Genomic DNA, 27,502 nt, shown 5'->3' with positions numbered 1-27,502 from the left:
CACTGCAGCCTGAGTGAAATAACGTCCACGTTATTTCACAGCCATTTTACACTGCACTTAAGTAACTTATAAGTCACCTATATGTCTAACCTTTACCTGGTAAAGGTTGGGTGCTAAGTTACTTAGTGGGTGGGCACCCTGGCACTAGCCAAGGTGCCCCCACATTGTTCAGGGCCAATTCCCCGGACTTTGTGAGTGCGGGGACACCATTACATGCGTGCACTACATATAGGTCACTACCTATGTGTAGCTTCACAATGGTAACTCTGAATATGGCCATGTAACATGTCTAAGATCATGGAATTGCCCCCTCTATGCCATCCTAGCATTGTTGGTACAATCCCATGATCCCACGGGTCTGTAGCACAGACCCGGGTACTGCCAAACTGCCTTTTCAGGGGTTTCACTGCAGCTGCTGCTGCTGCCAACCCCTCAGACAGGTTTCTGCCCTCTTGGGGTCCAGCCAGGCTTGGCCCAGGAAGGCAGAACAAATAACTTCCTCAGAGAGAGGGTGTTACACCCTCTTCCTTTGGAAAATGGTGTGAAGGCAGGGGAGGAGTAGCCTCCCCCAGCCTCTGGAAATGCTTTCATGGGCACACATGGTGCCCATTTCTGCATAAGCCAGTCTACACCGGTTCAGGGACCCCTCAGCCCTGCTCTGGCGCGAAACTGGACAAAGGAAAGGGGAGTGACCACTCCCCTGAGCTGCACCTCCCCTGGGAGGTGCCCAGAGCTCCTCCAGTGTGCTCCAGACCTCTGCCATCTTGGAAACAGAGGTGCTGCTGGCACACTGGACTGCTCTGAGTGGCCAGGGCCAGCAGGTGACGTCAGAGACTCCTTCTGATAGGCTCCTTCAGGTGTTGCTAGCCTATCCTCTCTCCTAAGTAGCCAAACCCTCTTTTCTGGCTATTTAGGGTCTCTGCTTTGGGGATTTCCTTAGATAATGAATGCAAGAGCTCATCAGAGTTCCTCTGCATCTCTCTCTTCACCTTCTGCCAAGGAATCGACTGCTGACCGCGCTGGAAGCCTGCAAAACTGCAACAAAGTAGCGAAGACGACTACTGCAACTCTGTAACGCTGATCCTGCCGCCTTCTCAACTGTTTTCCTGGTGGTGCATGCTGTGGGGGTAGTCTGCCTCCTCTCTGCACTAGAAGCTCCGAAGAAATCTCCCGTGGGTCGACGGAATCTTCCCCCTGCTACCGCAGGCACCAAAGAACTGCATCACCAGTACCCTGGGTCTCCTCTCAGCACGACGAGCGAGGTCCCTTGAATCCAGCAACTCTGTCCAAGTGACTCCCACAGTCCAGTGACTCTTCAGTCCAAGTTTGGTGGAGGTAAGTCCTTGCCTCCCCACGCCAGACTGCATTGCTGGGAACCGCGACTTTTGCAGCTACTCCGGCCTCTGTGCACTTCCGGAGGAAATCCTTTGTGCACAGCCAAGCCTGGGTCCACGGCACTCTAACCTGCATTGCACGGCTTTCTAAGTTGTCCTCCGGCAACGTGGGACTCCTTTGTGTGACTTCGGGTGAGCACCGTTTCACTCCTCTTTGTAGTGCCTGTTCCGGGTGCTGCCTGCTTCTGAGAGGGCTCCTTGTCTTGCTCGATGCCCCCTCTGTCCCCAGACGCAATTGGCGACATCCTGGTCCCTCCTGGGCCACAGCAGCATCCAAAAACCCTAACTGCACGACTTGCAGCTAGCAAGGCTTGTTTGCGGTCTTTCTTCAGGAAAACACTTCTGCACAACTCTCCACGGCGTGGGGGATCCTTCCTCCAAAGGGGAAGTCTCTAGCCCTTGTCGTTCCTGCAGAATCTTCAGCTTCTACTGTCCAGTAGCAGCTTCTTTGCACCCACAGCTGGCATTTCCTGGGCATCTGCCCATCTCCGACTTGCTTGTGACTTTTGGACTTGGTCCCCTTGTTCCATAGGTACCCTCGTCTGGAAATCCATCGTTGTTGCATTGCTGATTTGTGTCTTTCCTGCAGAATTCTCCTATCTCGATTTCTGTGCTCTTTGGGGAACTTTAGTGCACTTTGCACTCACTTTTCAGGGTCTTGGGGTGCGCAATTTTTCTAACCCTCACTGTTTTCTTACAGTCCCAGCGACCCTCTACAAGGTCACATAGGTTTGGGGTCCATTTGTGGTTCGCATTCCACTTTTGGAGTATATGGTTTGTTTTGCCCCTATCCCTATGTGTCCCCATTGCATCCTATTGTAACTATACATTGTTTGACCTGTTTTCTAATACTATACTGCATATTTTTGGTATTGTGTACATATATCTTGTGTATATTTGCTATCCTCATACTGAGGGTACTCACTGAGATACTTTTGGCATATTGTCATAAAAATAAAGTACCTTTATTTTTAGTATATCTGTGTATTGTGTTTTCTTATGATATTGTGCATATGACACTAGTGGTACTGTAGGAGCTTCACTCGTCTCCTAGTTCAGCCTAAGCTGCTCTGCTAAGCTACCATTATCTATCAGCCTAAGCTGCTAGACACCCTGTACACTAATAAGGGATACCTGGGCCTGGTGCAAGGTATAAGTACCCCTTGGTACTCACTACAAGCCAGTCCAGCCTCCTACAGGCACCCACCCATCTCCCATGGGTCCGGCCCTGGCATTGCCTCGGGGGCGAGGGGGCACAGGTGGGCGGTGTGAGGGCACCCACCCATCTCCCATGGGTCCGGCCCTGGCACTGCCCCGGGGGTGAGGGGGCTGTTAACGCTGTGCAGAGCACCCCTGTGGGACCTCTCAGGACCCGGCCTGGAGAGTGAGGGGCACAGGTGGACGGTGTGAGGGCACCAACCCATCTCCTATTGGCCCTGCCCCGGTGGTGAGGGGGTACATGTGGGCGGTGTGAGGGCACCCACCCATCTCCCATGGGCTCTGCCCTGCCACTGCCCCGGGGGTGAGGGGGCACACGTGGGCGGTGTGAGGTCACCAACCCATCTCCCATGGGTCCGGCCCTGGCACTGCCCCGGGGGTGAAGGGGCCGTTAACCCGGTGCAGAGCCCCCCTGTGGGACCCCTCAGGACCTGGCCTGGTGCGGACCAGAGGAAAAACAAAGCGGGGAGAGAATCAATGAAATACACATTTCACCTTCATACCCCCCCCCCCCCACCAACCACTTTGAACCAAACTTGGTTGAAAGTTTAGCCTATGAAATGAGTTTAAAAAGTTATGAGGGTCCCAAAACAGGCAACTTTTCTAAATAACGGGCACTGTGAGGGAGCTCACTGAGGGACGCGCATCTGTCATTCGTGCCTCTGTTGGGCATTAACTGATGATGTGCGCGGGTGGCAGGATGTGAGGGTGGCTGGACCCCTCCGGAAACATTCCTGCCAATCACATCCAGGAATTAGCCAGAATGCAGCATCGCGAGGACGGATGCTGATTTATGTATTGGGGGGTCAGACACTCTATGGTAGAACCCCCCGCACTTTCCCCCTGCAGCCCTCATGTCACCGGCCCTGGTGCCCCCAAAATTTCTGTCCCACTCTGAACAACCCCCCCTCCCAACCCTTCATAAGATTTGTGAGGGTCTTTGGTGCCCCCTCGCCGTGCCCTGGGGCTCCCCTCTTCCATACCCATCTGGAGGGGGTGTTACAAGTGCCCTGGCACCCTGTCTGCAGTAGTGAACATGGGGCAGGGGCGAGAGGCCTGGGTCTCCTTGGCCCCACAGGGAGGGGTCAGCCTTGTAGTTAAACATTCATCAAAGGTCCTGACCGGCTTCTTAACCTACTCTGCCCCCCTTACGCCAATACCTGCACCCCGCCAAAGGCCGACCCCCCCATGGGCATGCAGCAGGGGCAGATGGGGGAGTTAGAGGTCCGCGGCCTGTTTGGTGTCTGGGGCCCACAATGTGTGACTGGTGACCCCTAGGGTCTTGGGGGGTCTCCCCCTCCTGGGGTAAGTATGGAGATGGACCCAGCTGGCACCAGTCACTGGGGGGCTGGCTCCTGGGGGCGGCACTCCTTGTGATGTTACTACTTTGGGGGTGTCCGTGCCCCCCTCTATGAAAGAAGGGCCTGTATAGCTCCTCGTGTGAGGTAGAGGTCAGACATAGTGCTTAGAAGCCACAGATGGTTCCGTCTCTTCGAGGAGACTCTTCAGTGACTGCTCGTGTTGTGTAATAACTCCCTCCCTCCGCAGGCAGGCTGTGCGCTTTGAGGCGCTGCGCGGCACTTACGCATGATCTCGCGGATGGTGATGGCCTCCTTCAGCGTCACCGGTTCGCTCAGACCCGCAATATTCTGGGCTCGGACCCGGAACCAGAGCTTGTCGCCGGTGGTGAGGTCCTTTACCACCAAACTGGAGCGTTCCGTCAGGTCCGGGTGAGCAGCGACCCAGTCCGAGGCTGTGGGGGGAGGACAAGGTGTCAACAGGGTGCTGTGAGGGTGTACGTCTCTCCTGTAACAAGGTTCTGCTGTGAGGGTGCACGTCTGTCCTGTAACAAGACTCTGCTGTGAGGGTGCACGTCTGTCCTGTAACAAGACTCTGTTGTGAGTGTGTACCTCTCTCCTGTAACAAGGCTCTGCTGTGAGTGTGTACGTGTCTCTGTAACAAGGCTCTGCTGTGAGTGTGTACATGTCTCTCTGTAACAAGACTCTGCTGTGAGGGTGCACGTTTGTCCTGTAACAAGACTGCTGTGAGGGTGTACGTCTGTCCTGTAACAAGACTCTGCTGTGAGGGTGCACGTCTGTCCTGTAACAAGACTCTGCTGTGAGGGTGTACGTCTCTCCTGTAACAAGACTCTGCTGTGAGTGTGTACATGTCTGTCCTGTAACAAGACTCTGCTGTGAGGGTGCACGTCTCTCCTGTAACAAGGCTCTGCTGTGAGTGTGTACATGTCTCTCTGTAACAAGGCTCTGCTGTGAGTGTGCACATGTCTGTCCTGTAACAAGGCTCTGCTGTGAGTGTGCACATGTCTGTCCTGTAACAAGGCTCTGCTGTGAGTGTGTACGTCTCTCCTGTAACAAGACTCTGCTGTGAGTGTGTACATGTCTCCCCTGTAACAAGGCTCTGCTGTGAGTGTGTACATGTCTCTCCTGTAACAAGACTCTGCTGTGAGGGTGCACATCTGTCCTGTAACAAGACTCTGCTGTGAGGGTGTACGTCCCTCCTGTAACAAGACTCTGCTGTGAGTGTGTACATGTCTGTCCTGTAACAAGACTCTGCTGTGAGGGTGCACGTCTCTCCTGTAACAAGGCTCTGCTTTGAGTGTGTACATGTCTCTCTGTAACAAGGCTCTGCTGTGAGTGTGCACATGTCTGTCCTGTAACAAGGCTCTGCTGTGAGTGTGCACATGTCTGTCCTGTAACAATGCTCTGCTGTGAGTGTGTACGTCTCTCCTGTAACAAGACTCTGCTGAGAGTGTGTACATGTCTCCCCTGTAACAAGGCTCTGCTGTGAGTGTGTACATGTCTCCCCTGTAACAAGGCTCTGCTGTGAGTGTGTACATGTCTCTCCTGTAACAAGACTCTGCTGTGAGTGTGTACATGTCTCTCCTGTAACAAGGCTCTGATGTGAGTGTGTACATGTCTGTCTGTAACAAGGCTCTGATGTGAGTGTGTACATGTCTGTCCTGTAACAAGGCTCTGCTGTGAGTCTGTACGTGTCTGTCCTGTAACAATTGCTCTGCTGTGAGTGTATACATGTCTCTCCTGTAACAAGGCTCTGATGTGAGTGTGTACGTGTCTGTCCTGTAACAAGGCTCTGCTGTGAGTGTGTACATGTATGTCCTGTAACAAGGCTCTGCTGTGAGTGTGTGCATGTCTCTCTGTAACAAGGCTCTCCTGTGAGTGTTTACATGTCTCTCTGTAACAAGGCTCTGCTGTGAGTGTGCACATGTCTGTCCTGTAACAAGGCTCTACTGTGAGTGTGTACGTGTCTGTCCTGTAACAAGGCTCTGCTGTGAGTGTGTGCATGTCTCCCCTGTAACAAGGCTCTGCTGTGAGTGTGTACATGTCTCTCTGTAACAAGGCTCTACTGTGAGTGTGTACGTGTCTGTCCTGTAACAAGGCTCAGCTGTGAGTGTGTGCATGTCTCTCTGTAACAAGGCTCTGCTGTGAGTGTGTGCATGTGTCTCCTTTAACAAGGCTCTGCTGTGAGTGTGTACATGTATGTCCTGTAACAAGGCTCTGCTGTGAGTGTGTACATGTCTCTCTGTAACAAGGCTCTGCTGTGAGTGTGTGCATGTCTCTCCTGTAACAAGGCTCTGCTGTGAGTGGGTACATGTATGTCCTGTAACAAGGCTCTGCTGTGTGTGTACATGTCTCTCCTGTAACAAGGCTCTGCTGTGAGTGTGTACATGTCTGTCCTGTAAGAAGGCTCTGCAGTGGGTGTGTACCTCTCTCCTGTAATAAGGCTCTGCTGGGAGTGTACACATGTTTGTCCTGTAACAAGGCTCTGCTGTGAGTGGGTACATGTATGTCCTGTAAGAAGGCTCTGCTGTGAGAGTGCACATGCCTGTCCTGTAAGAAGGCTCTGCTGTGAGTGTGTACTTGTCTCTGCGTAACACGACTCTGCTGTGAGTGTGCACGTCTGTCCTGTAACAAGGCTATGCTGGGATTGTGTACATCTCTCTTGTAACAAGGCTCTGCTGTGAGTGTGTGCATGTCTCTCCTGTAACAAGGCTCTGCTGTGAGTGGGTACATGTGTGTCCTGTAACAAGGCTCTTCTGTGAGTGTGTACATGTCTCTCCTGTAACAAGACTGCTGTGAGTGTGTACATGTTTGTCCTGTAACAAGGCTCTACTGTGAGTGTGCACGTCTCTCCTGTAACAAGGCTCTGCTGTGAGTGGGTACATGTATGTCCTGTAACAAGGCTCTGCTGTGAGTGTGTGCATGTCCCTCTGAGACAAGGCTCTGCTGTGAGTGTGTACATGTCTGTCCTGTAACAAGGCTCTGCTATGAGTGTGTGCATGCCTCTCCTGTAACAAGGCTCTGCTGTTAGTGTGTACGTCTGTCCTGTAACAAGGCCCTGCTGTGATTGTGTACCTCTCTCCCGTAACAAGGCTCTGCTGTGAGTGTCTACATGTCTCCCCTGTAACAAGGCTCTGCTGTGAGTGTGTGCATGTCTCTCTGTAACAAGACTCTGCTGTGAGTGTGTACGTCTGTCCTGTAAAAAGGCTCTGCTGTGAGTGTGTGCATGTTTCTCCTGTAAGAAGGCTCTGCTGTGAGTGTGTACATGTCTCTCCCATAACAAGGCTCTGCTGTGAGTGTGTGCATGTCTCTCCTGTAAAAAGGCTCGTCTCTGCTGTGAGTGTGTACATCTCTCTTGTAATGAGGCTCTGCTGTGAGTGTGTACATGTCTGTCCTGTAAGAAGGCTCTGCAGTGGGTGTGTACCTCTCTCCTGTAACAAGGCTCTGCAGTGGGTGTGTACCTCTCTCCTGTAACAAGCTCTGCTGTGAGTGTGTACATGTCTCTCCTGTAACAAGGCTCTGCTGTTAGTGTTTACATGTCTCTCCTGTAACAAGGCTCTGCTGTGAGTGTGTACGTGTCTGTCCTGTAACAAGGCTCTGCTGTGAGGGTGTACACCTGTCCTGTAACAAGGCTCTGCTGTGAGTGTGTGCATGTCTGTCCTGTAACAAGGCTCTGCTGTGAGTGTGTGCATGTCTCTCCTGACAAAAAGGCTCTGCTGTGAGTGTGTACATGTCTTTCTGTAACAAGGCTCTGCTGTGAGTGTGTGCATGTCTCTCTATAACAAGGCTGTGATGGGCTGTGAGTGTGTGCATGTCCCTCTGTAAAAAGGCTCTGCTGTGAGTGGGTATATGTCTCCCCTGTAACAAGGCTCTGCTCTGAGTGTGTACATGTCTCTCCTGTAACAAGGCTCTGCTGTGAGTGGGTACATGTCTCTCCTGTAACAAGGCTCTGCTGTGAGTGGGTACATGTGTGTCCTGTAACAAGGCTCTTCTGTGAGTGTGTACATGTCTCTCCTGTAACAAGACTGCTGTGAGTGTGTACATGTCTGTCCTGTAACAAGGCTCTACTGTGAGTGTGCACGTCTCTCCTGTAACAAGGCTCTGCTGTGAGTGGGTACATGTATGTCCTGTAACAAGGCTCTGCTGTGAGTGTGTGCATGTCCCTCTGAGACAAGGCTCTGCTGTGAGTGTGTACATGTCTGTCCTGTAACAAGGCTCTGCTGTGAGTGTGTGCATGTCTCTCCTGTAACAAGGCTCTGCTGTTAGTGTGTATGTCTGTCGTGTAACAAGGCCCTACTGTGATTGTGTACCTCTCTCCCGTATCAAGGCTCTGCTGTGAGTGTCTACATGTGTCCCCTGTAACAAGGCTCTGCTGTGAGTGTGTGCATGTCTCTCTGTAACAAGACTCTGCTGTGAGTGTGTACGTCTGTCCTGTAAAAAGGCTCTGCTGTGAGTGTGTGCATGTTTCTCCTGTAAGAAGGCTCTGCTGTAAGTGTGTACATGTCTCTCCCATAACAAGGCTCTGCTGTGAGTGTGTGCATGTCTCTCCTGTAAAAAGGCTTGTCTCTGCTGTGAGTGTGTACATCTCTCTTGTAATGAGGCTCTGCTGTGAGTGTGTATATGTCTGTCCTGTAAGAAGGCTCTGCAGTGGGTGTGTACCTCTCTCCTGTAACAAGGCTCTGCAGTGGGTGTGTACCTCTCTCCTGTAACAAGCTCTGCTGTGAGTGTGTACATGTCTCTCCTGTAACAAGGCTCTGCTGTTAGTGTTTACATGTCTCTCAAGTAACAAGGCTCTGCTGTGAGTGTGTACGTGTCTGTCCTGTAACAAGGCTCTGCTGTGAGTGTGTACGCCTGTCCTGTAACAAGGCTCTGCTGTGAGTGTGTGCGTGTCTGTCCTGTAACAAGGCTCTGCTGTGAGTGTGTGCATGTCTCTCCTGTAAAAAGGCTCTGCTGTGAGTGTGTACATGTCCCTCTGTAACAAGGCTCTGCTGTGAGTGGGTATATGTCTCCCCTGTAACAAGGCTCTGCTCTGAGTGTGTACATGTCTCTCCTGTAACAAGGCTCTGCTGTGAGTGGGTACATGTCTCTCTGTAACAAGGCTCTGCTGTGAGTGTGTACGTCTGTCCTGTAACAAGGCTCTGCTTTGAGTGTGTACATGTCTCTCCTGTAAGAAGGCCCTGCTGTGAGTGTGTACATGTCTCTCCCGTAACAAGGCGCTGCTGTGAGTGTGTGCATGTCTCTCCTGTAAAAAGGCTTGTCTCTGCTATGAGTGTGTACATCTCTCTTGTAATAAGGCTCTGCTGTGAGTGTGTGCATGTCTGTCCTGTAAGAAGGCTCTGCAGTGGGTGTGTACCTCTCTCCTGTAACAAGGCTCTGCAGTGGGTGTGTACCTCTCTCCTGTAACAAGGCTCTGCTGTTAGTGTGTACGTCTGTCCTGTAACAAGCTCTGCTGTGAGTGTGTACATGTCTCTCCCGTAACAAGCTCTGCTGTGAGTGTGTACGTCTCTCCCGTAACAAGGCTCTGCTGTGAGTGTGTACATGTCTCTCCCATAACAAGGCTCTGCTGTGAGTGTGTACATGTCTCTCTGTAACAAGGCTCTGCTGTGAGTGTGTACATGTCTCTCCCATAACAAGCCTCTGCTGTGAGTGTGTGCATGTCTCTCTGTAACAAGGCTCTGCTGTGAGTCTGTACATGTCTCTCTGTAACAAGGCTCTGCTGTGTGTGTACATATCTGTCCAGTAACAAGGCTCTGTTGTGAGTGTTTACATGTCTCTCTGTAACAAGGCTCTGCTGTGAATGTTTACATGTCTCTCTGTAACAAGGCTCTGCTGTGAGTGTGTACATGTCTCTCTGTAACAAGGCTCTGCTGTGAATGTTTACATGTCTGTCTGTAACAAGGCTCTGCTGTGAGTGTGTACATGTCTGTCCTGTAACAAGGCTCTGCTGTGAGTGTGCACATGTCTGTCCTGTAACAAGGCTCTGCTGTGAGTGTGTACATGTCTCTCCTGTAACAAGGCTCTGCTGTGAGTGTGTACATCTCTCCTGTAACAAGGCTCTGCTGTGAGTGTGTACGTGTCTCTGTAACAAGGCTCTGCTGTGAGTGTGTACGTGTCTGTCCTGTAACAAGGCTCTGCTGTGAGTGTGTGCATGTTTCTCCTGTAACAAGGCTCTGCTGTGAGTGTGTGCATGTCTCTCTATGATAAGGCTGTGCTGGGCTGTGAGTGTGTGCATGTCCCTCTGTAACAAGGCTCTGCTGTGAATGGGTATATGTCTCCCCTGTAACAAGGCTCTGCTGTGAGTGTGTACATGTCTCTCCTGTAACAAGACTCTGCTGTGAGTGTGTGCATGTCTGTCTGTAACAAGGCTCTGCTGTGAGTGTGTGCATGTCTCTCCTGTAACAAGGCTCTGCTGTGAGTGTGTACGTCTGTCCTGTAACAAGGCTCTGCTGTGAGTGTGTACATGTCTCTCCTGTAAGAAGGCTCTGCTGTGAGTGTGAACATGTCTCTCCCGTAACAAGGCTCTGCTGTGAGTGTGTGCATGTCTCTCCTGTAAAAAGGCTTGTCTCTGCTGTGAGTGTGTACATCTCTCTTGTAATAAGGCTCTGCTGTGAGTGTGTACATGTCTGTCCTGTAAGAAGGCTCTGCAGTGGGTGTGTACCTCTCTCCTGTAACAAGGCTCTGCAGTGGGTGTGTACGTCTCTCCTGTAACAAGGCTTTGCTGTGAGTGTGTACGTGTCTGTCCTGTAACAAGGCTCTGCTGTGAGTGTGTGCATGTTTCTCCTGTAACAAGGCTCTGCTGTGAGTGTGTGCATGTCTCTCTATAACAAGGCTGTGAGTGTGTGCATGTCCCTCTTTAACAAGGCTCTGCTGTGAGTGGGTATATGTCTCCCCTGTAACAAGGCTCTGCTGTGAGTGTGTACGTGTCTCTCCTGTAACAAGACTCTGCTGTGAGTGTGTGCATGTCTGTCTGTAACAAGGCTCTGCTGTGAGTGTGTGCATGTCTCTCTGTAACAAGGCTCTTCTGTGAGTGTGTGCATGTCTCTCTGTAACAAGGCTCTGCTGTGAGTGTGTACGTGTCTGTCCTGTAACAAGGCTGTGCTGTGAGTGTGTGCATGTCTCTCCTGTAACAAGGCTCTTCTGTGAGTGTGTGCATGTTTCTCCTGTAACAAGGCTCTGCTGTGAGTGTGTGCATGTCTCTCCTGTAACAAGGCTCTTCTCTGAGTGTGTGCATGTTTCTCCTGTAACAAGGCTCTGCTGTGAGTGTGTACATGTCTTTCTGTAACAAGGCTTTGCTGTGAGTGTGTACGTGTTTGTCCTGTAACAAGGCTTTGGGCTGTGCTGTGTGCTACTGATGGTTAAGGGTTAAGGCGGCGGGCTGTGACGTAGCTTACATAGCCTCTAGGTCAAAGGTCGTACCTTTAGACAGCTGAAAGAGGTGTGTGTGCAGTGATGTTTTAAAGCCTGGGCAAAGGGGGCTCTGGCCCCAGCCTTCAGGGTCCCCTGATAGAGCCAGCTCTGTTCTGTCCTGATGACCTTGGGTAATTCTTGAGCTAATCGTTTTAACTACCTTTTTTAATGTGGGTGGTATGAGAGTATATTACAGACATTTTGCAGAGAAATGTTGTGTTTATGGTTGATGCAACATCCATAAAAAGTTTATTTTAGGTCAAAGCAGGACCTCACATATGAGGAATGGGAAGGGATTATTTGCAGTAATATTAATGAGTTGCTGCTGTGTTACAATATTGAAAACACACCTCACTGTCCCTGAATATTAGATGTAGACACATTTGAATTTGTACCAGTGTCTGTCCCTGTCAGTGACCTGGCCAAAGAGGGCGTGGAAGATGAAACTGATTCATACATTCAAAAGTGTTGCAAACAGGAGCCTCCAGTGCTTGGCCCAGGCCCCCCAAAGTCCTAAAGATGTCCCTGTGTGTGTGGTGTTTCCGGTTGCCAAGGCTGCTGGTCCCTGACACCAGACTCAGGACTCTGCAGACTTTTCTTGCAATGGGCCCAGCATCCCCTGCCCCGAGAGTTACTGCACTAGTGACACTGCCCCCCTGAGGGACACCGTGGGGTCCTTGGCCCACGACAGATACTTACAGCCCTCCTTGCAGTACTCCACGAGGTAGCCATCCAGGCCACCAGCCCCGATGCGCTCCGGTGGCCTCCACCGCAGGGTGATGGTGGTGTCGGAGATGTCCTCCACAGACAGGTTGTTGGGTTCACTTGGAGGAGCTGGAGACACAACAAAGTGATAAATGATGGGTCTCATCATATCTGTTTATACTGGGGTCTGGTGAGGAGGAGGGTCTGTAGGTTGGGCCGAGTGGGTAGGGACAGGGAGGAGGTCTGTAGGTGGGGCAGAGTGGGGAGCGAATGGGAGGGGGTCTGCAGGTGTGGCAGAGTGGGTAGGGACAGGGAGAAGGTCTGTAGGTGTGGCAGAGTGGGTAGGGACAGGGAGAAGGTCTGTAGGTGGGGCAGAGTGGGTAGGGACAGGGAGGAGGTCTGTAGGTGGGGCAGAGTGGGGAGTGACTGAGAGGGGGTCTGTAGGTGGGGCCGAGTTAGGTCTGGGAGTGGAGAGGGACAGAAAGGGGGGTTTATAGGTGGGACTGAGTGGGGAGAGACAGGGAAGAGGGTCTGTAGGTAGGGCAGAGTGGGAAGGTGGGGGGTCTGTAGGTGCAGCCAGGTGGGGAGGACAGGGAAGGGGGACTGTAGATGGGGCCGAGTGGGGAGGGACAGGGAGAGGGGTTCTGTAGGTGGGGACGAGTTGGAAGGGGTGGGGAAGGGGTCTGTAGGTCAGGCCTGGTGGGGAGGGGCTGAGAGGGGTGTCTGTAGGGGGAGTTGAGTTGGGAGGGATGAGGAGCGGGGTCTGTAGGTGGGGCCAATGGGGGAATAATGGCAAGCAGGGTCTGTAGGTGGGGCCGGATGGGAAGGTGCGGGGGAGGGGGTCTGTTGGTGGGGCCGGTGGGGATGGAGGGGGGTCTGTAGATGAGGCCGAGTTAGGAGGGGCAGGGAGGGGGTCTCTAGGTGGGGTAGAGTGGGGAAGGAAGGGGAGGGTGTCTGTAGGTGGGGTAGAGTGGGGAGGGCAGGGAGGGGGTCTAGTAGGTGGGGTAGAGTGGGGAGGGACAGGGAGGAGGTCTGTAGGTGGGGTAGAGTGGGGAGGGAGAGGGAGGGAGTCCGTAGGTGGGGTAGAGTGGGGAGGTGGAGGGAGGGGTCTGTAGGTGTGGCAGAATGGGGATGGGGAGGGGGTCTGTAGGTGGGGCAGAGTGGGGAGCAACAGGGAGGGGGTCTGCAGGTGGGGCAGAGTGGGAGGGACGGGGAGGGGTCTGTAGGTGGGGCAGAGTGGGGAGCGACTGGGAGGGGGTCTGCAGGTGTGGCAGAGTAGGGAGGGACAGGGAGGGGGTCTGTAGGTGTGGCAGAGTGGGGATGGGGAGGGATGGGAAGGGGGTCTGTAGGTGTGGCAGAGTGGGGATGGATGTGGAGGGGGTCTGTAGGTGGGGCAGAGTGGGGAGCGACAGGGAGGGGGTCTGTAGGTGTGGCAGAATGGGGAGCGACGGGGAGAGGTCTGTAGTTGGGGTAGAGTGGGGAGGGATGGGGAGGGGGACTGTATGTGGGGCACAGTGGGGAGAGACAGGGAGGGGGTCTGTAGGTGGGACAGAGTGGGGAGGAACAGGGATGGGGTCTGTAGGTGGATTAGAGTGGGGAGGGATGAGGAGAGGGTCTGTAGGTGGGTTAGAGTGGGGAGCGACAGGGAGGGGGTCTGTAGGTGTGGCAGAGTGGGAAGGGACGGGGAGGGGGTCTGTACATGGGGCAGAGTGGGGAGCGACGGGGAGGGGTCTGTAGTTGGGGTAGAGTGGGGAGGGATGGGGAGGGGGACTGTATGTGGGGCACAGTGGGGAGAGACAGGGAGGGGGTCTGTAGGTGGGACAGAGTGGGGAGGAACAGGGATGGGGTCTGTAGGTGGATTAGAGTGGGGAGGGATGAGGAGAGGGTCTGTAGGTGGGTTAGAGTGGGGAGCGACAGGGAGGGGGTCTGTAGGTGTGGCAGAGTGGGAAGGGACAGGGAGGGGGTCTGTACATGGGGCAGAGTGGGGAGCGACGGGGAGGGGGTCTGTAGGTGGGACAGAGTGAGGAGTAACAGGGAGGGGGTCTGTAGGTGGATTAGAGTGGGGAGGGATGAGGAGGGGGTCTGTAGGTGAGGTAGAGTGGGGAGGGGTGGGGAGGGGGTCTATAGGTGGGGTAGAGTGGGGAGGGCCAGTGAGGGGGTCTGTAGGTGTGGCAGAGTCGGGAGCGACAGGGAGGGGTTCTGTAGGTGTGGCAGTGTGGGAAGGGACGGGGAGGGGGTCTGTAGGTGGGGCAGAGTGGGGAGCGACAGGGAGGAGGTCTGTACGTGGGGCAAAGTGGGGAGGGGCAGGGAGGGAGTCTGTAGGTGGGTCAGAGTGGGGAGTGACAGGGAGGGGGTCTGTAGGTGGGTCAGAGTGGGGAGGGACAGTGAGGGGGTCTGTAGATGGGGCCGAGTGGGAAGGGATGGGGAAGGAGGTCTGTAGGTCAGGCCTGGTGGGGAGGGGCTGAGAGTGGTGTCTGTAGGGGGAATTGAGTTGGGAGGGACGAGGAGCGGGGTCTGTAGGTGGGGCCGACGGGGGAATAATGGCAAGCAGGGTCTGTAGGTGGGGCCGGATGGGGAGGTGCGGGGAGGGGGTCTGTAGGTGGGACCGGTGGGGATGGAGGGGGTCTGTAGATGAGGCCAAGTGAGGAGGGGCAGGGAGGGGGTCTGTAAGTGGGGTAGAGTGGGGCGGGACGGGGAGGGGGTCTGTGGGTGGGGTAGAGTGGGGAGGGAGAGGGAGTGGGTCTGTAAGTGGGGCAGAGTGGGGAGGGCAGGGAGGGGGTCTAGTAGGTGGGGTAGAGTGGGGAGGGACAGGGAGGGGGTCTGTAGGTGGGGTAGAGTGGGGAGGGAGGGGGAGGAAGTCCGTAGGTGGGGTAGAGTGGGGAGGTAGAGGGAGGGGGTCTGTAGGTGTGGCAGAGTGGGGATGGGGAGGGACAAGGAGGGGGTCTGTAGGTGGGGCAGAGTGAGGAGTGACAGGGAGGGGGTCTGCAGGTGTGGCAGAGTAGGGAGAGACAGGGAGGGGGTCTGTAAGTGTGGTAGAGTGGGGATGGATGTGGAGGGGGTCTGTAGGTGGGGCACAGTGGGGAGGGATGGGGAGGGGGTCAGTAGGTGGGGTAAAGTGGGGAGGGACAGTGAGGGGGTCTGTAGGTGGGGCACAGTGGGGAGAGACAGGGAGGGGGTCTGTAGGTGGGACAGAGTGGGGAGGGACAGGGAGGGGGTCTGTAGGTGGAGTGGAGTGGGGAGAGATGGGGAGAGGGTCTGTAGGTGGGGTAGAGTAGGGAGGGACAGTGAGGGGGTCTGTAGGTGTGGCAGAGTAGGGAGCGACAGGGAGGGGTCTGTACGTGGGGCAGAGTGGGGAGGTTCAGGGAGGGGGTGTGTAGGTGAGGTAGTGTGGGGAGGGACGGGGAGGGGTCTGTAGGTGGAGTAGAGTGGGGACGGACAGGGAGGGGTTCTGTAGGTGTGGCAGAGTGGGAAGGGACGGGGAGGGGGTCTGTAGGTGGGGCAGAGTGGGGAGGGACAGGGAGGGGGTCTGTAGGTGGGGCAGAGTGGGGAGCGAGGGGGAGGGGGTCTGTACATGGGGCAGAGTGGGGAGGGACAGGGAGGGGGTCTGTAGGTGGGGTAGAGTGGGGAGGGATGGGGAGGGGGTCTGTAGGAGTGGCAGAGGGGGGATGGGGAGGGATGGGGAGGGGGCCTGTAGGTGTGGCAGAGTGGTGATGGGGAGGGGGCCTGTAGGTGGAGCAGAGTGTGGAGCGACAGGGAGGGGGTCTGTAGGTGGGGCAGAGTGGGGAGGGACGGTGAGGGCGGTCTGTAGTGGGGACCGGGTGGGGAGGGACAGGGAGAGGGGTTCTGTAGGGGAGGGACTGGGAGAGCGGTTCTGTAGGTGGGGCAGAGTGGGGAGAGGTGGGGAAGGAGGTCTGTAGGTGAGGCCTGGTGGAGAGGGGCTGGGAGGGGTTCTGTAGGTGGGGCAGAGTGGGGATGGGGAGGGGTGGCGAGGGGGTCTGTAGGTGGGGCAGAGTGGGAAGGGGTTCCATAGGTGTGGCAGAGTGGGGAGGGGGTCTATAGGTGGGGCAGAGTGGGGAGGGACAGTGAGGGGGTCTATAGGTGGGGCAGAGTGGGAAGTGACAGGGAGGGGGTCTGTAGGTGGGGCAGAGTGGGGAGGGATGGGGAGGGGGTCTGTGGGTGTGTCAGAGTGGGGAGGGACAGCAAGGGGGTCTGTAGGTGGGGCAGGGTGGGGAGCGACAGGGAGAGGTCTGTAGGGGGCAGAGTGAGGAGCGACAGGGAGGGGATCTCTAGGTGGGGCAGAGTGGGGAGGGACAGTGAGGGGGTCTGTAGGTGGGGCAGAGTGGGTAGCGACAGGGTGGGGGTCTGTAGGTGGGGCAGAGTAGGGAGCGACAGGGAGGGGGTCTGCAGGTGGGGCAGAGTGGGGAGGGACAGTGAGGGGGTCTGTAGGTGGGGCAGAGTGGGGAGCGACAGGGAGGGGGTCTGTAGGTGGGTCAGAGTGGGGAGTGACAATGAGGGGGTCTGTAGGTGAGGCAGAGTGGGGATGGGGAGGGGGTTTGTAGGTGGGGCAGAGTGGGGAGGGACGGGGAGGGAGTCTGTAGGTGGGGCAGAGTGGGAAGGGAGGGGGAGGGGGTCTGTAGGTGTGGCAGGGTGGGGGGGCGGGGAGGGAGTCTCTAGGTGGGGCAGAGTGGGGAGGGATGAGGAGGGGGACTGTAGGTGTGGCAGAGTGGGGAGCGACAGGGAGGGGGTCTGTAGGTGTGGCAGAGTGGGGAGGGACAGTGAGGGGGTCTGTAGGTGGGTCATAGTGGGGAGGGACAGTGAGGGGTTCTGTAGGTGGGGCAGAGTGGGGAGAGGTGGGGAAGGAGGTCTGTAGGTCAGGCCTGGTGGAGAGGGGCTGGGAGGGCTTCTGTAGGTGGGGCAGAGTGGGGATGGGGAGGGGTGGCGAGGGGTTCCATAGGTGTGGCAGAGTGGGGAGGGGGTGTATAGGTGGTGCAGAGTGGGGAGGGACAGTGAGAGGGTCTGTAGGTGGGGCAGAGTGGGGAATGACAGGGAGGGGGTCTGTAGGTGGGGCAGAGTGGGGAGCGACAGGGAGGGGGTCTGTAGGTGGGTCAGAGTGGGGAGGGACAGTGAGGGGGTCTAGGTGTGGCAGAGTGAGGGAGGGCTGGGGAGGGGGGTCTGTAGGTGGGGCAGAGTGGGGAGGGACGGGGAGGGGTTCTGTAGGTGTGGCAGAGTGGAGAGCGACAGGGAGGGGGTCTGTAGGTGGGGCAGAGTGGGGAGGGTTGGGGAGGGGGGCTGTAGGTGGGGCAGAGTGGGGAGGGGCAGGGAGGGGCGTCTGTAGGTGTGGCAGAGTGGGGAGGGACGGGGAGGGGGTCTGTAGGTGAGGCAGAGTGGGGATGGGGAGGGACGGGGAGGGGGTTTGTAGGTGAGGCAGAGTGGGGCAGAGTGGGAAGGGACGGGGAGGGGGTCTGTAGGTGTGGCAGAGTGGGGGGGCGGGGAGGGAGTCTCTAGGTGGGGCAGAGTGGGGAGGGATGGCGAGGGGGTCTGTAGGTGTGGCAGAGTGGGGAGCGACAGGGAGGGGGTCTGTAGGTGTGGCAGAGTGGGGAGGGACAGTGAGGGGGTTTGTAGGAGGGGCAGAGTGGAGAGCGACAGGGAGGGGGTCTGTAGGTGGGGCAGAGTGGGGAGGGACGGGGAGGGGTTCTGTAGGTGGGCAGAGTGGGGAGGGGTGGGGAGGGGGGTCTGTAGGTGGGGCAGAGTGGGGAGGGGCGGGGAGGGGGGTCTGTAGGTGTGGCAGAGTGGGGAGGGACAGTGAGGGGGTCTGTAGGTGGGGCAGAGTGGGGAGCGACAGGGATGGGGTCTGTAGGTGGGTCAGAGTGGGGAGTGACAGTGAGGGGGTCTTTAGGTGAGGCAGAGTGGGGATGGGGAGGGACGGGGAGGGGTTCTGTAGGTGGGGCAGAGTGGGGAGGGATGGGGAGGGGGGTCTGTAGGTGGGGCAGAGTGGGAAGGGACGGGGAGGGGTTCTGTAGGTGGGCCGAGTGGGGAGGGGTGGGAAGGGGGGTCTGTAGGTGGGGCAGAGTGGGGAGGGCTGGGGAGGGGGGTCTGTAGGTGTGGCAGAGTGGGAAGGGATGGGGAGGGGGTCTGTAGGTGGGGCAGAGTGGGGAGGGACAGTGAGGGGGTCTGTAGGTGGGTCAGAGTGGGGAGGGACAGTGAGGGGGTCTGTAGGTGGGGCAGAGTGGGGAGCGACAGGGAGGGGGTCTGTAGGTGGGTCAGAGTGGGGAGTGACAGTGAGGGGGTCTGTAGGTGAGGCAGAGTGGGGATGGGGAGGGACGGGGAGGGGGTTTGTCAGTGGGGCAGAGTAGGGAGGGACGGGGAGGGAGTCTGTAGGTGGGGCAGAGTGTGAAGGGACGGGGAGGGGGTCTGTAGGTGTGGCAGAGTGGGGGGCGGGGAGGGAGTCTCTAGGTGGGGCAGAGTGGGGAGGGATGGGGAGGGGGGTCTGTAGGTGGGGCAGAGTGGGGAGGGACAGGGAGGGGGTCTGTAGGTGGGGCAGAGTGGGGAGGGACGGGGAGGGGTTCTGTAGGTGGGGCAGAGTGGGGAGGGGGTCTGTAGGTGGGGCAGAGTGGGGAGGGACGGGGAGGGGTTCTGTAGGTGGGGAAGAGTGGGAAGGGACGGGGAGGGGGTCTGTAGGTGTGGCAGAGTGGGGGGGTGGGGAGGGGGGTCTGTAGGTGGGGCAGAGTGGGGAGGGGCGGGGAGGGGGTCTGTAGGTGGGGTAGAGTGGGGAGGGATGGGGAGGGGGTCTGTAGGAGTGGCAGAGGGGGATGGGGAGGGATGGGGAGGGGGTCTGTAGGTGGGTCAGAGTGGGGATGGGGAGGGACGGGGAGGGATGGGGAGGGGGTTTGTAGGTGGGGCAGAGTGGGGAGGGACGGGGAGGGGTTCTGTAGGTGTGGCAGAGTGGAGAGCGACAGGGAGGGGGTCTGTAGGTGGGGCAGAGTGGGGAGGGACGGGGAGGGGTTGTGGGGAGGGATGGGGAGGGGTTCTGTAGATGGGGCAGAGTGGGGAGGGGTGGGGAGGGGGGTCTGTAGGTGGGGCAGAGTGGGGAGGGGTGGGGAGGGGGGTCTGTAGGTGGGGCAGAGTGGGGAGGGGTGGGGAGGGGGTCTGTAGGTGGGGCAGAGTGGAGAGGGACGGGGAGGGGTTCTGTAGGTGGGGCAGAGTGGGGAGGGGTGGGGAGGGGGGTCTGTAGGTGGGGCAGAGTGGGGAGGGGCGGGGAGGGGTGTCTGCAGGTGTGGCAGATTGGGGAGGGATGTGCTCCTGGTCCTTTGTACCTCAGGTCATTAGAAGTCAGAGTCCAAACCGGTATTGTGGAGGAAAATCAAAGAATTAAAAAATAACTCATGCTTCATCCAATTTAAAGTTTATAGAATATTTAAGGTGTTTTTGGGAGAAAGTCATTTATTTAAAGAATATTTCAAAATAAATCAGGGCGCATGCAGTGGTAAGCTCTTATTTTTGGCTCATGATACTAGAGCGTGTATTCTGGACACCTCTGAGCGGTGATGATAAGAAGTAGGGACACTTGGAATGGGAGGCGATAGTAGCGTACAGAAGACTGATTCCCCAACGTACCGATGGGCACGAACGGCTGTGACGGCTCGCTGGGCCGGGACATGCCGATGGCGTTCACAGCGTACACGCGCATCTCATAGTCAACGCCTTCAATCATCCGCTTCGCATCAAAGGAGAGCTCCTTCAGGAGGTCAAAGTTCAACCGCATCCAACGGTAACTCTTCTTCTTCTTGCGTTCCAGGATGTAACCTGTGGGGAGTTAAGAACAAGCGTTTCAGACAGGTCCACAAGGTCAAACAGGTCAATGATGCTTAAGGAGGAACATGCTCACAGAACAAGCATAATGCATATATGTACTTTTACACTAGCTAGAGTATGGAGGGGTAGGTACATTTAGGCTATTAGGGAACAGCAGGAGGGGTAGGTATAGTTTTGGCTAGTCAGGGTATAAATGGAGAGGTAGGTAGATTTAGGCTAGGTAGACTATGGCAGGAGGGATAGGTACATTTACGTTAGTTAGGATGCGAATTAGAATAGATAAATTAGGCCTATTGGGTTATGGAAAGAGGGGTAGGTACATTTAGGCTAGTTAGGGTGTGGAAGGGGTGATAGGTATATATTTAGGCTAGTTATGGTATCACAGGAGGAATAGGTACCTTTAAGCTATTTATGGTATGAGAGAAGGTGTAGATGCATTTAGGCCAGTCAGGGTGTCTAAGGAGAGTTAGGTATAGTTAGGCTAAGAGGGTATAGCAGGAGGGGTGGGTAGATTTATACTAGTCAGAGTGTGCATGGAGAGGTAGGTAGATTTAGGCTACTCAGGGGAGTAAAGGAGAGGTAGGTCAATTTAGGCCAGTTAGGACCGGAAAGCGCAGTAGGTACAGTGAGACTAGGTAGGGTGTGCACGGAGGGGCAGGTACATTTAGGCTAAACAGGGCATGGAAGGAGAGGTAGGTACAGTTAGCCTATAGCAGAAGGGACAGGTACATTTAGGCCTCGTTGGGGTATGGAAGGAAGGATGGGTACATTGAGACCTAGCTGGGGTATGGAAGGAGGGGCGGGTACATTTAGACTAGTCAGGGTATAGCAGAAGGTGCGGGTACATTTAGGCCTCGTTGGGGTATGGAAGGAAGGATGGGTACATTGAGATCTAGGTGGGGTATGGAAGGAGGGGCGGATACATTTAGACTAGTCAGGGTATAGCAGAAGGGGCAGGTACATTTAGGCCTCGTTGGGGTATGGAAGTAAGGATGGGTACATTGAGATCTAGCAGGGGTATGGAAGGAGGGGCGGGCACATTTAGACTAGTCAGGGTATAGCAGAAGGGGCAGGTACATTTAGGCCTCGCTGGGGCATGGAAGGAAGGATGGGTATATTGAGACATAGCTGGGGTATGGAAGGAGGGGCTGGTACATTTAGACTAGTCAGGGTATAGCAGAAGGTGCGGGTACATTTAGGCCTCGTTGGGGTATGGAAGGAAGGATGGGTACATTGAGATCTTGCTGCACTATGGAAGGAGGGGCGGGTACATTTAGACTAGTCAGGGTATAGCAGAAGGGGAAGGTACATTAAGGCCTTGTTGGGGTATGGAAGGAAGGATGGGTACATTGAGATCTAGCTGGGGATGGAAGGAGGGGTGGGTACATTTAGACTAGTCAGGGAATAGCAGAAGGGGCGGGTACATTTAGGCCTCGTTGGGGTGTGGAAGGAAGGATGGGTACATTGAGATCTAGCTGGGGTATGGAAGGAGGGGCAGGTACATTTAGACTAGTCAGGGTATAGCAGAAGGGGCGGGTACATTTAGGCCTTGTTGGGGTATGGAAGGAAGGATGGGTACATTGAGATCTAGCTGGGGTATGGAAGGAGGAGCGGGTACATTTAGACTAGTCAGGGTATAGCAGAAGGGGCAGGTACATTTAGGCCGCGTTGGGGTATGGAAGGAAGGATGGGTACATTGAGACCTAGCAGGGGTATGGAAGGAGGGGCGGGTACATTTAGACTAGTCAGGGTATAGCAGAAGGGGCGGGCTCATTTAGGGCCCGTTGGGGTATGGAAGGAAGGATGGGTACATTGAGATCTAGCAGGGGTATGGAAGGAGGGGCAGGTACCTTTAGACTAGTCAAGGTATAGCAGAAGGGGCGGGTACATTTAGGCCTCGCTGGGGTATGGAAGGAAGGATGGGTACATTGAGACCTAGCTGGAATATGGAAAGAGAGGCGCGTACATTTAGACTAGTCAGGGTATAGCAGAAGGGGCAGGTACATTTAGGCTGCGTTGGGGTATGGAAGGAAGGGTGGGTACATTTAGATCTAGCAGCGGTATGGAAGGAGGGGCGGAATCATTTAAACTACTCAGGGTATAGAAGAAGGCGCAGGTACATTTAGGCCACGTTGGGGTATGGAAGGAAGGGTGGGTACATTGAGAGCTAGCTGGGGTATGGAAGGAGGGGCAGGTACATTTAGACTAGTCAGGGTATAGCAGAAGGGGCAGGTACATTTAGGCCTAGTTGAGGTATGGAAGGAAGGATGGGTACATTGAGATCTAGCAGAGGTACGGAAGGAGGGGCAGGTACAATTAGACTAGTCAGGGTATAGCAGAAGGGGCAGGTACATTTAGGCCTCGTTGGGATATGGAAGTAAGGATGGGTACATTAAGATCTAGCAGGGGTATGGAAGGAGGGGCAGGTACATTTAGACTAGTCAGGGTATAGCAGAAGGGGCGGGTACATTTAGGCCTCGCTGGGATATGGAAGGAAGGATGAGTACATTGAGACCTAGCTGGGGTATGGAAGGAGGGGCAGGTACATTTCGACTAGTCAGGGTATAGCAGAAGGGGCGGGTACATTTAGGACTCGGTGGGGTATGGAAGGAAGGATGGGTACATTGAGATCTAGCTGGGGTATGGAAGGAGGGGCGGGTACATTTAGACTAGTTAGGGTAAAGCAGAAGTGGCGGGTACATTTAGGCCGCGTTCGGGTATGGAAGGAAGGATGGGTACATTGAGATCTAGCTGGGGTATGCAAGGAGGGCGGGTACATTTAGACTAGTCAGGGTATAGCAGAAGGGGCAGGTACATTTAGGCCTCGTTGGGGTATGGAAGGAAGGATGGGTACATTGAGATCTAGCAGGGGTATGGAAGGAGGGGTGGGTACATTTAGAATAGTCAGGGTATAGCAGAAGGGGTGGGTACATTTAGGCCTTGTTGGGTTATGGAAGGAAGGATGGGTACATTGATGCCTAGCGGAGGTATGGAAGGAGGGCGGGTACAGTTAGAATAGTCAGGGTATAGCAGAAGGGGCAGGTACATTTAGGCCTCGTTGGGGTATGGAAGGAAGGATGGGTACATTGAGACCTAGCTCGGGTATGGAAAGAGGGGTGCGTACATTTAGACTAGTCAGGGTATAGCAGAAGGGGCAGGTACATTTAGGCCTCGTTGGGGTATGGAAGGAAGGATCGGTACATTGAGATCTATCAGGGGTATGGAAGGAGGGGCGGGTACATTTAGACTAGTTAGGGTATAGCAGACGGGGCAGGTACATTTAGGCCTCGTTGGGGTATGGAAGGAAGGATCGGTACATTGAGATCTAGCAGGGGTATGGAAGGAGGGGCGGGTACATTTAGACTAGTTAGGGTATAGCAGACGGGGCAGGTACATTTAGGCCTCGTTGGGGTATTGAAGGAAGGATGGGTACATTGAGACCTAGCTGGGGTATGAAGGGGGGCGGGTACATTTAGAGTAGTCAGGGTATAGCAGAAAGGGCGGGTACATTTAGGCCTTGTTGGGGTATGAAAGGAAGGATGGGTACATTGAGATGTAGCTGGGGTATGGAAGGAGGGGCGGGTACATTTAGACTAGTCAGGGTATAGCAGAAGGGGCAGGTACATTTATGCCTCGTTGGGGTATGGAAGGAGGGATGGGTACATTGAGACCTAGCTGGGGTATGGAAGATGGGGTGGGTACATTTAGACTAGTCAGGTTATAGCAGAAGGGGCAGGTACATTTAGGCCTCGTTGGGGTATGGAAGGAAGGATGGGTACATTGAGATCTAGCTGGGGTATGTAAGGAGGGGCGGGAACATTTAGACTAGTCAGGGTATAGCAGAAGGGGCGGGTACATTTAGGCCGCATTGGGGTATGGAAGGAAGGGTGGGTACATTGAGAGCTAGCTGGGGTATGGAAGGAGGGACCAGTACATTTAGACTAGTCAGGGTATAGCAGAAGGGGCAGGTACATTTAGGGCCCGTTGTGGTATGGAAGGAAGGATGGGTACATTGAGACCTAGGAGGTGTATGGAAGGAGGGGCAGGTGCATTTAGACTAGTCAGGGTAAAGCAGAAGGGGCAGGTACATTTAGGCCGCGTTGGGGTATGGAAGGAAGGATGGGTACATTGAGATCTAGCAGGGGTATGGAAGGAGGGGCGGGTACATTTAGACTAGTCAGAGTATAGCAGAAGGGGCAGGTACATTTAGGCCTCGTTGGGGTATGGAAGGAAAGATGGGTATATTGAGACCTAGCTGGGGTATGGAAGGAGAGCGGGTACATTTAGACTAGTCAGGGTAAAGCAGAAGGGGCAGGTAAATTTTGGCCGCGTTGGGGTTTGGAAGGAAGGATGGGTACATTGAGATCTAGCAGGGGTATGGAAGGAGGGGCGGGTACATTTAGACTAGAAGGGTATAGCAGAAGGGGCAGGTACATTTAGGCCTTGTTGGGGTATGGAAGGATGGATGGGTACATTGAGATCTAGCTGGGGTATGGAAGGAGGGGAAGGTATATTTAGACTAGTCGGGGTATAGCAGAAGGGGCAGGTACATTTAGACTAGTGAGGGTATAGCAGAAGGGGCAGGTACATTTAGGGCTCGTTGGGGCATGGAAGGAAGGATGGGTACACTGAGACCTAGCTGGGGTATGGAAGGAGGGGCGGCTACATTTAGACTAGTAAGGGTATAGCAGAAGGGGTGGGTACATTTAGGCCTCGTTGGGGTATGGAAGGAAGGGTGGGTACACTGAGACCTAGCTGGGGTATGGAAGGAGGGCGGGTACATTTAAATTAGTCAGGGTATAGCAGAAGGGGCAGGTACATTTAGTCCTCGTTGGGGTGTGGAAGGAAGGATGGGTACATTGAGACCTAGCTGGGGTATGGAAGGATGGGCGGGTACACTTAGACTAGTCAGGGTATAGCAGAAGGGGCAGGTACATTTAGGCCTCGTTGGCGTATGGAAGGAAGGATGGGTACATTGAGATCTAGCAGGGGTATGGAAGGAGGGGCGGGTACATTTAGACTAGTCAGGGTATAGCAGAAGGGGCAGGTACATTTAGGCCTCCTTGGGGTATGGAATTAAGGATGGGTACATTGAGACCTAGCTGAGGTATGGAAGGAGGGCGGGTACATTTAAACTAGTCGGGATATAGCAGAAGGGGCAGGTACATTTAGGCCTCGTTGGGCTATGGAAGGAAGGATGGGTACATTGAGACCTAGCTGAGGTATGGAAGGAGGGTGGGTACATTTAAACTAGTCAGGGTATAGCAGAAGGGGCAGTTACATTTAGGCGTTGTTGGGGTATGGAAGGAAAGATGGGTATATTGAGATCTAGCTGGGGTATGGAAGGAGGGGCGGGTACATTTAGACTAGTCAGGGTATTGCAGAAGGGGCAGGTACATTTAGGCCTCGTTGGGGTATGGAATTAAGGATGGGTACATTGAGACCTAGCTGAGGTATGGAAGGAGGGCGGGTACATTTAGACTAGTCGGGATATAGCAGAAGGGGCAGGTACATTTAGGCCTCGTTGGGCTATGGAAGGAAGGAGGGGTACATTGAGACCTAGCTGAGGTATGGAAGGAGGGTGGATACATTTAAACTAGTCAGGGTATAGCAGAAGGGGCAGGTACATTTAGGCGACGTTGGGGTATGGAAGGAAAGATGGGTATATTGAGATCTAGCTGGGGTATGGAAGGAGGGGCGGGTACATTTAGACTAGTCAGGGTATAGCAGAAGGGGCAGGTACATTTAGGCCTTGTTGGGGTATGGAAGGAAGGATGGGTACATTGAGATCTAGCAGGGGTATGGAAGGAGGGGTGGGTACATTTAGAATAGTCAGGGTATAGCAGAAGGGGCGGGTACATTTAGGCCTCGTTGGCGTATGGAAGGAGGGATGGGTACATTGAGACCTAGCTGGGGTATGGAAGGAGGGGCAGGTGCATTTAGACTAGTCAGGGTATAGCAGAAGGGGCAGGTACATTTAGGCCTCGTTGGGGTATGAAAGGAATGATGGGTACATTGTGACCTAGCTGGGGTATGGAAGGAGGGGCGGCTACATTTAGACTAGTCAGGGTATAGCAGAAGGGGCGGGTACATTTAGGCCTCGTTGGGGTATGGAAGGAAGGGTGGGTACATTGAGACGTAGCTGGGGTATGGAAGGAGAGCGGGTACATTTAAACTAGTCAGGGTATAGCAGAAGGGGCAGGTACATTTAGGCCTCGTCGGGGTATGGAAGGAAGGATGGGTACATTGAGACCTAGCTGGGGTATGGAAGGACGGGTGGCTACATTTAGACTAGTCAGGGTATAGCAGAAGGGGCAGGTACATTTAGACCTTGTTGGGGTATGGAGGGAAGGATGGGTACATTGAGACCTAGTTGGGGTATGGAAGGAGGGGCGGCTACATTTAGACTAGTCAGGGTATAGCAGAAGGGGCGGGTACATTTAGGCCTCGTTGGGGTATGGAAGGAAGTGTGGGTACATTGAGACGTAGCTGGGGTATGGAAGGAGAGCGGGTACATTTAGACTAGTCAGGGTATAGCAGAAGGGGCAGGTACATTTAGGCCTCGTTGGGGTATGGAAGGAAGGATGGGTACATTGAGACCTAGCTGGGGTATGGAAGATGGGGTGGGTACATTTAGACCACTCAGGGTATAGCAGAAGGGGCAGGTACATTTAGTCCTCGTTGGGGTGTGGAAGGAAGGATGGGTACATTCAGACCTAGCTGGGGTATGGAAGGATGGGCGGGTACACTTAGACTAGTCAGGGTATAGCAGAAGGGGCAGGTACATTTAGGCCTCGTTGGCGTATGGAAGGAAGGATGGGTACATTGAGATCTAGCAGGGGTATGGAAGGAGGGGCGGGTACATTTAGACTAGTCAGGGTATAGCAGAAGGGGCAGGTACATTTAGGCCTCGTTGGGGTATGGAAGGAAGGATGGGTACATTGAGACCTAGCTGGGGTATGGAAGATGGGGTGGGTACATTTAGACCACTCAGGGTATAGCAGAAGGGGCAGGTACATTTAGTCCTCGTTGGGGTGTGGAAGGAAGGATGGGTACATTCAGACCTAGCTGGGGTATGGAAGGATGGGCGGGTACACTTAGACTAGTCAGGGTATAGCAGAAGGGGCAGGTACATTTAGGCCTCGTTGGCGTATGGAAGGAAGGATGGGTACATTGAGATCTAGCAGGGGTATGGAAGGAGGGGCGGGTACATTTAGACTAGTCAGGGTATAGCAGAAGGGGCAGGTACATTTAGGCCTCCTTGGGGTATGGAATTAAGGATGGGTACATTGAGACCTAGCTGAGGTATGGAAGGAGGGCGGGTACATTTAAACTAGTCGGGATATAGCAGAAGGGGCAGGAACATTTAGGCCTCGTTGGGCTATGGAAGGAAGGATGGGTACATTGAGACCTAGCTGAGGTATGGAAGGAGGGTGGGTACATTTAAACTAGTCAGGGTATAGCAGAAGGGGCAGGTACATTTAGGCGTTGTTGGGGTATGGAAGGAAAGATGGGTATATTGAGATCTAGCTGGGGTATGGAAGGAGGGGCGGGTACATTTAGACTAGTCAGGGTATTGCAGAAGGGGCAGGTACATTTAGGCCTCGTTGGGCTATGGAAGGAAGGAGGGGTACATTGAGACCTAGC

The 27,502-nt window shown here is 54.8% G+C and overlaps 1 protein-coding gene across 1 annotated transcript in view; it reads right to left on the bottom strand.

Moving 5' to 3' along the window:
• The window catches only part of MYBPC3 (myosin binding protein C3), a 337,466-nt gene that overhangs the window by 93,636 nt on the left and 216,328 nt on the right, over positions 1-27,502 (bottom strand). The window contains exons 25-27 of the mRNA XM_069221629.1: positions 19,658-19,846; positions 12,038-12,172; positions 4,198-4,365 (exon numbers count right to left, since the gene is read on the bottom strand). Of these exons, the coding sequence (XP_069077730.1) occupies positions 4,198-4,365; positions 12,038-12,172; positions 19,658-19,846 (492 nt within the window). The remainder of the gene's footprint in view (positions 1-4,197; positions 4,366-12,037; positions 12,173-19,657; positions 19,847-27,502) is intronic.

The sequence above is a fragment of the Pleurodeles waltl genome, chromosome 3_1 (assembly GCF_031143425.1).
Source record: "Pleurodeles waltl isolate 20211129_DDA chromosome 3_1, aPleWal1.hap1.20221129, whole genome shotgun sequence".
In the NCBI taxonomy this organism is placed as follows: Eukaryota; Metazoa; Chordata; class Amphibia; order Caudata; family Salamandridae; genus Pleurodeles; species Pleurodeles waltl.
Note: the sequence above shows the minus strand (reverse complement) of the source record. Positions and strands in the feature narration are given on the sequence as shown.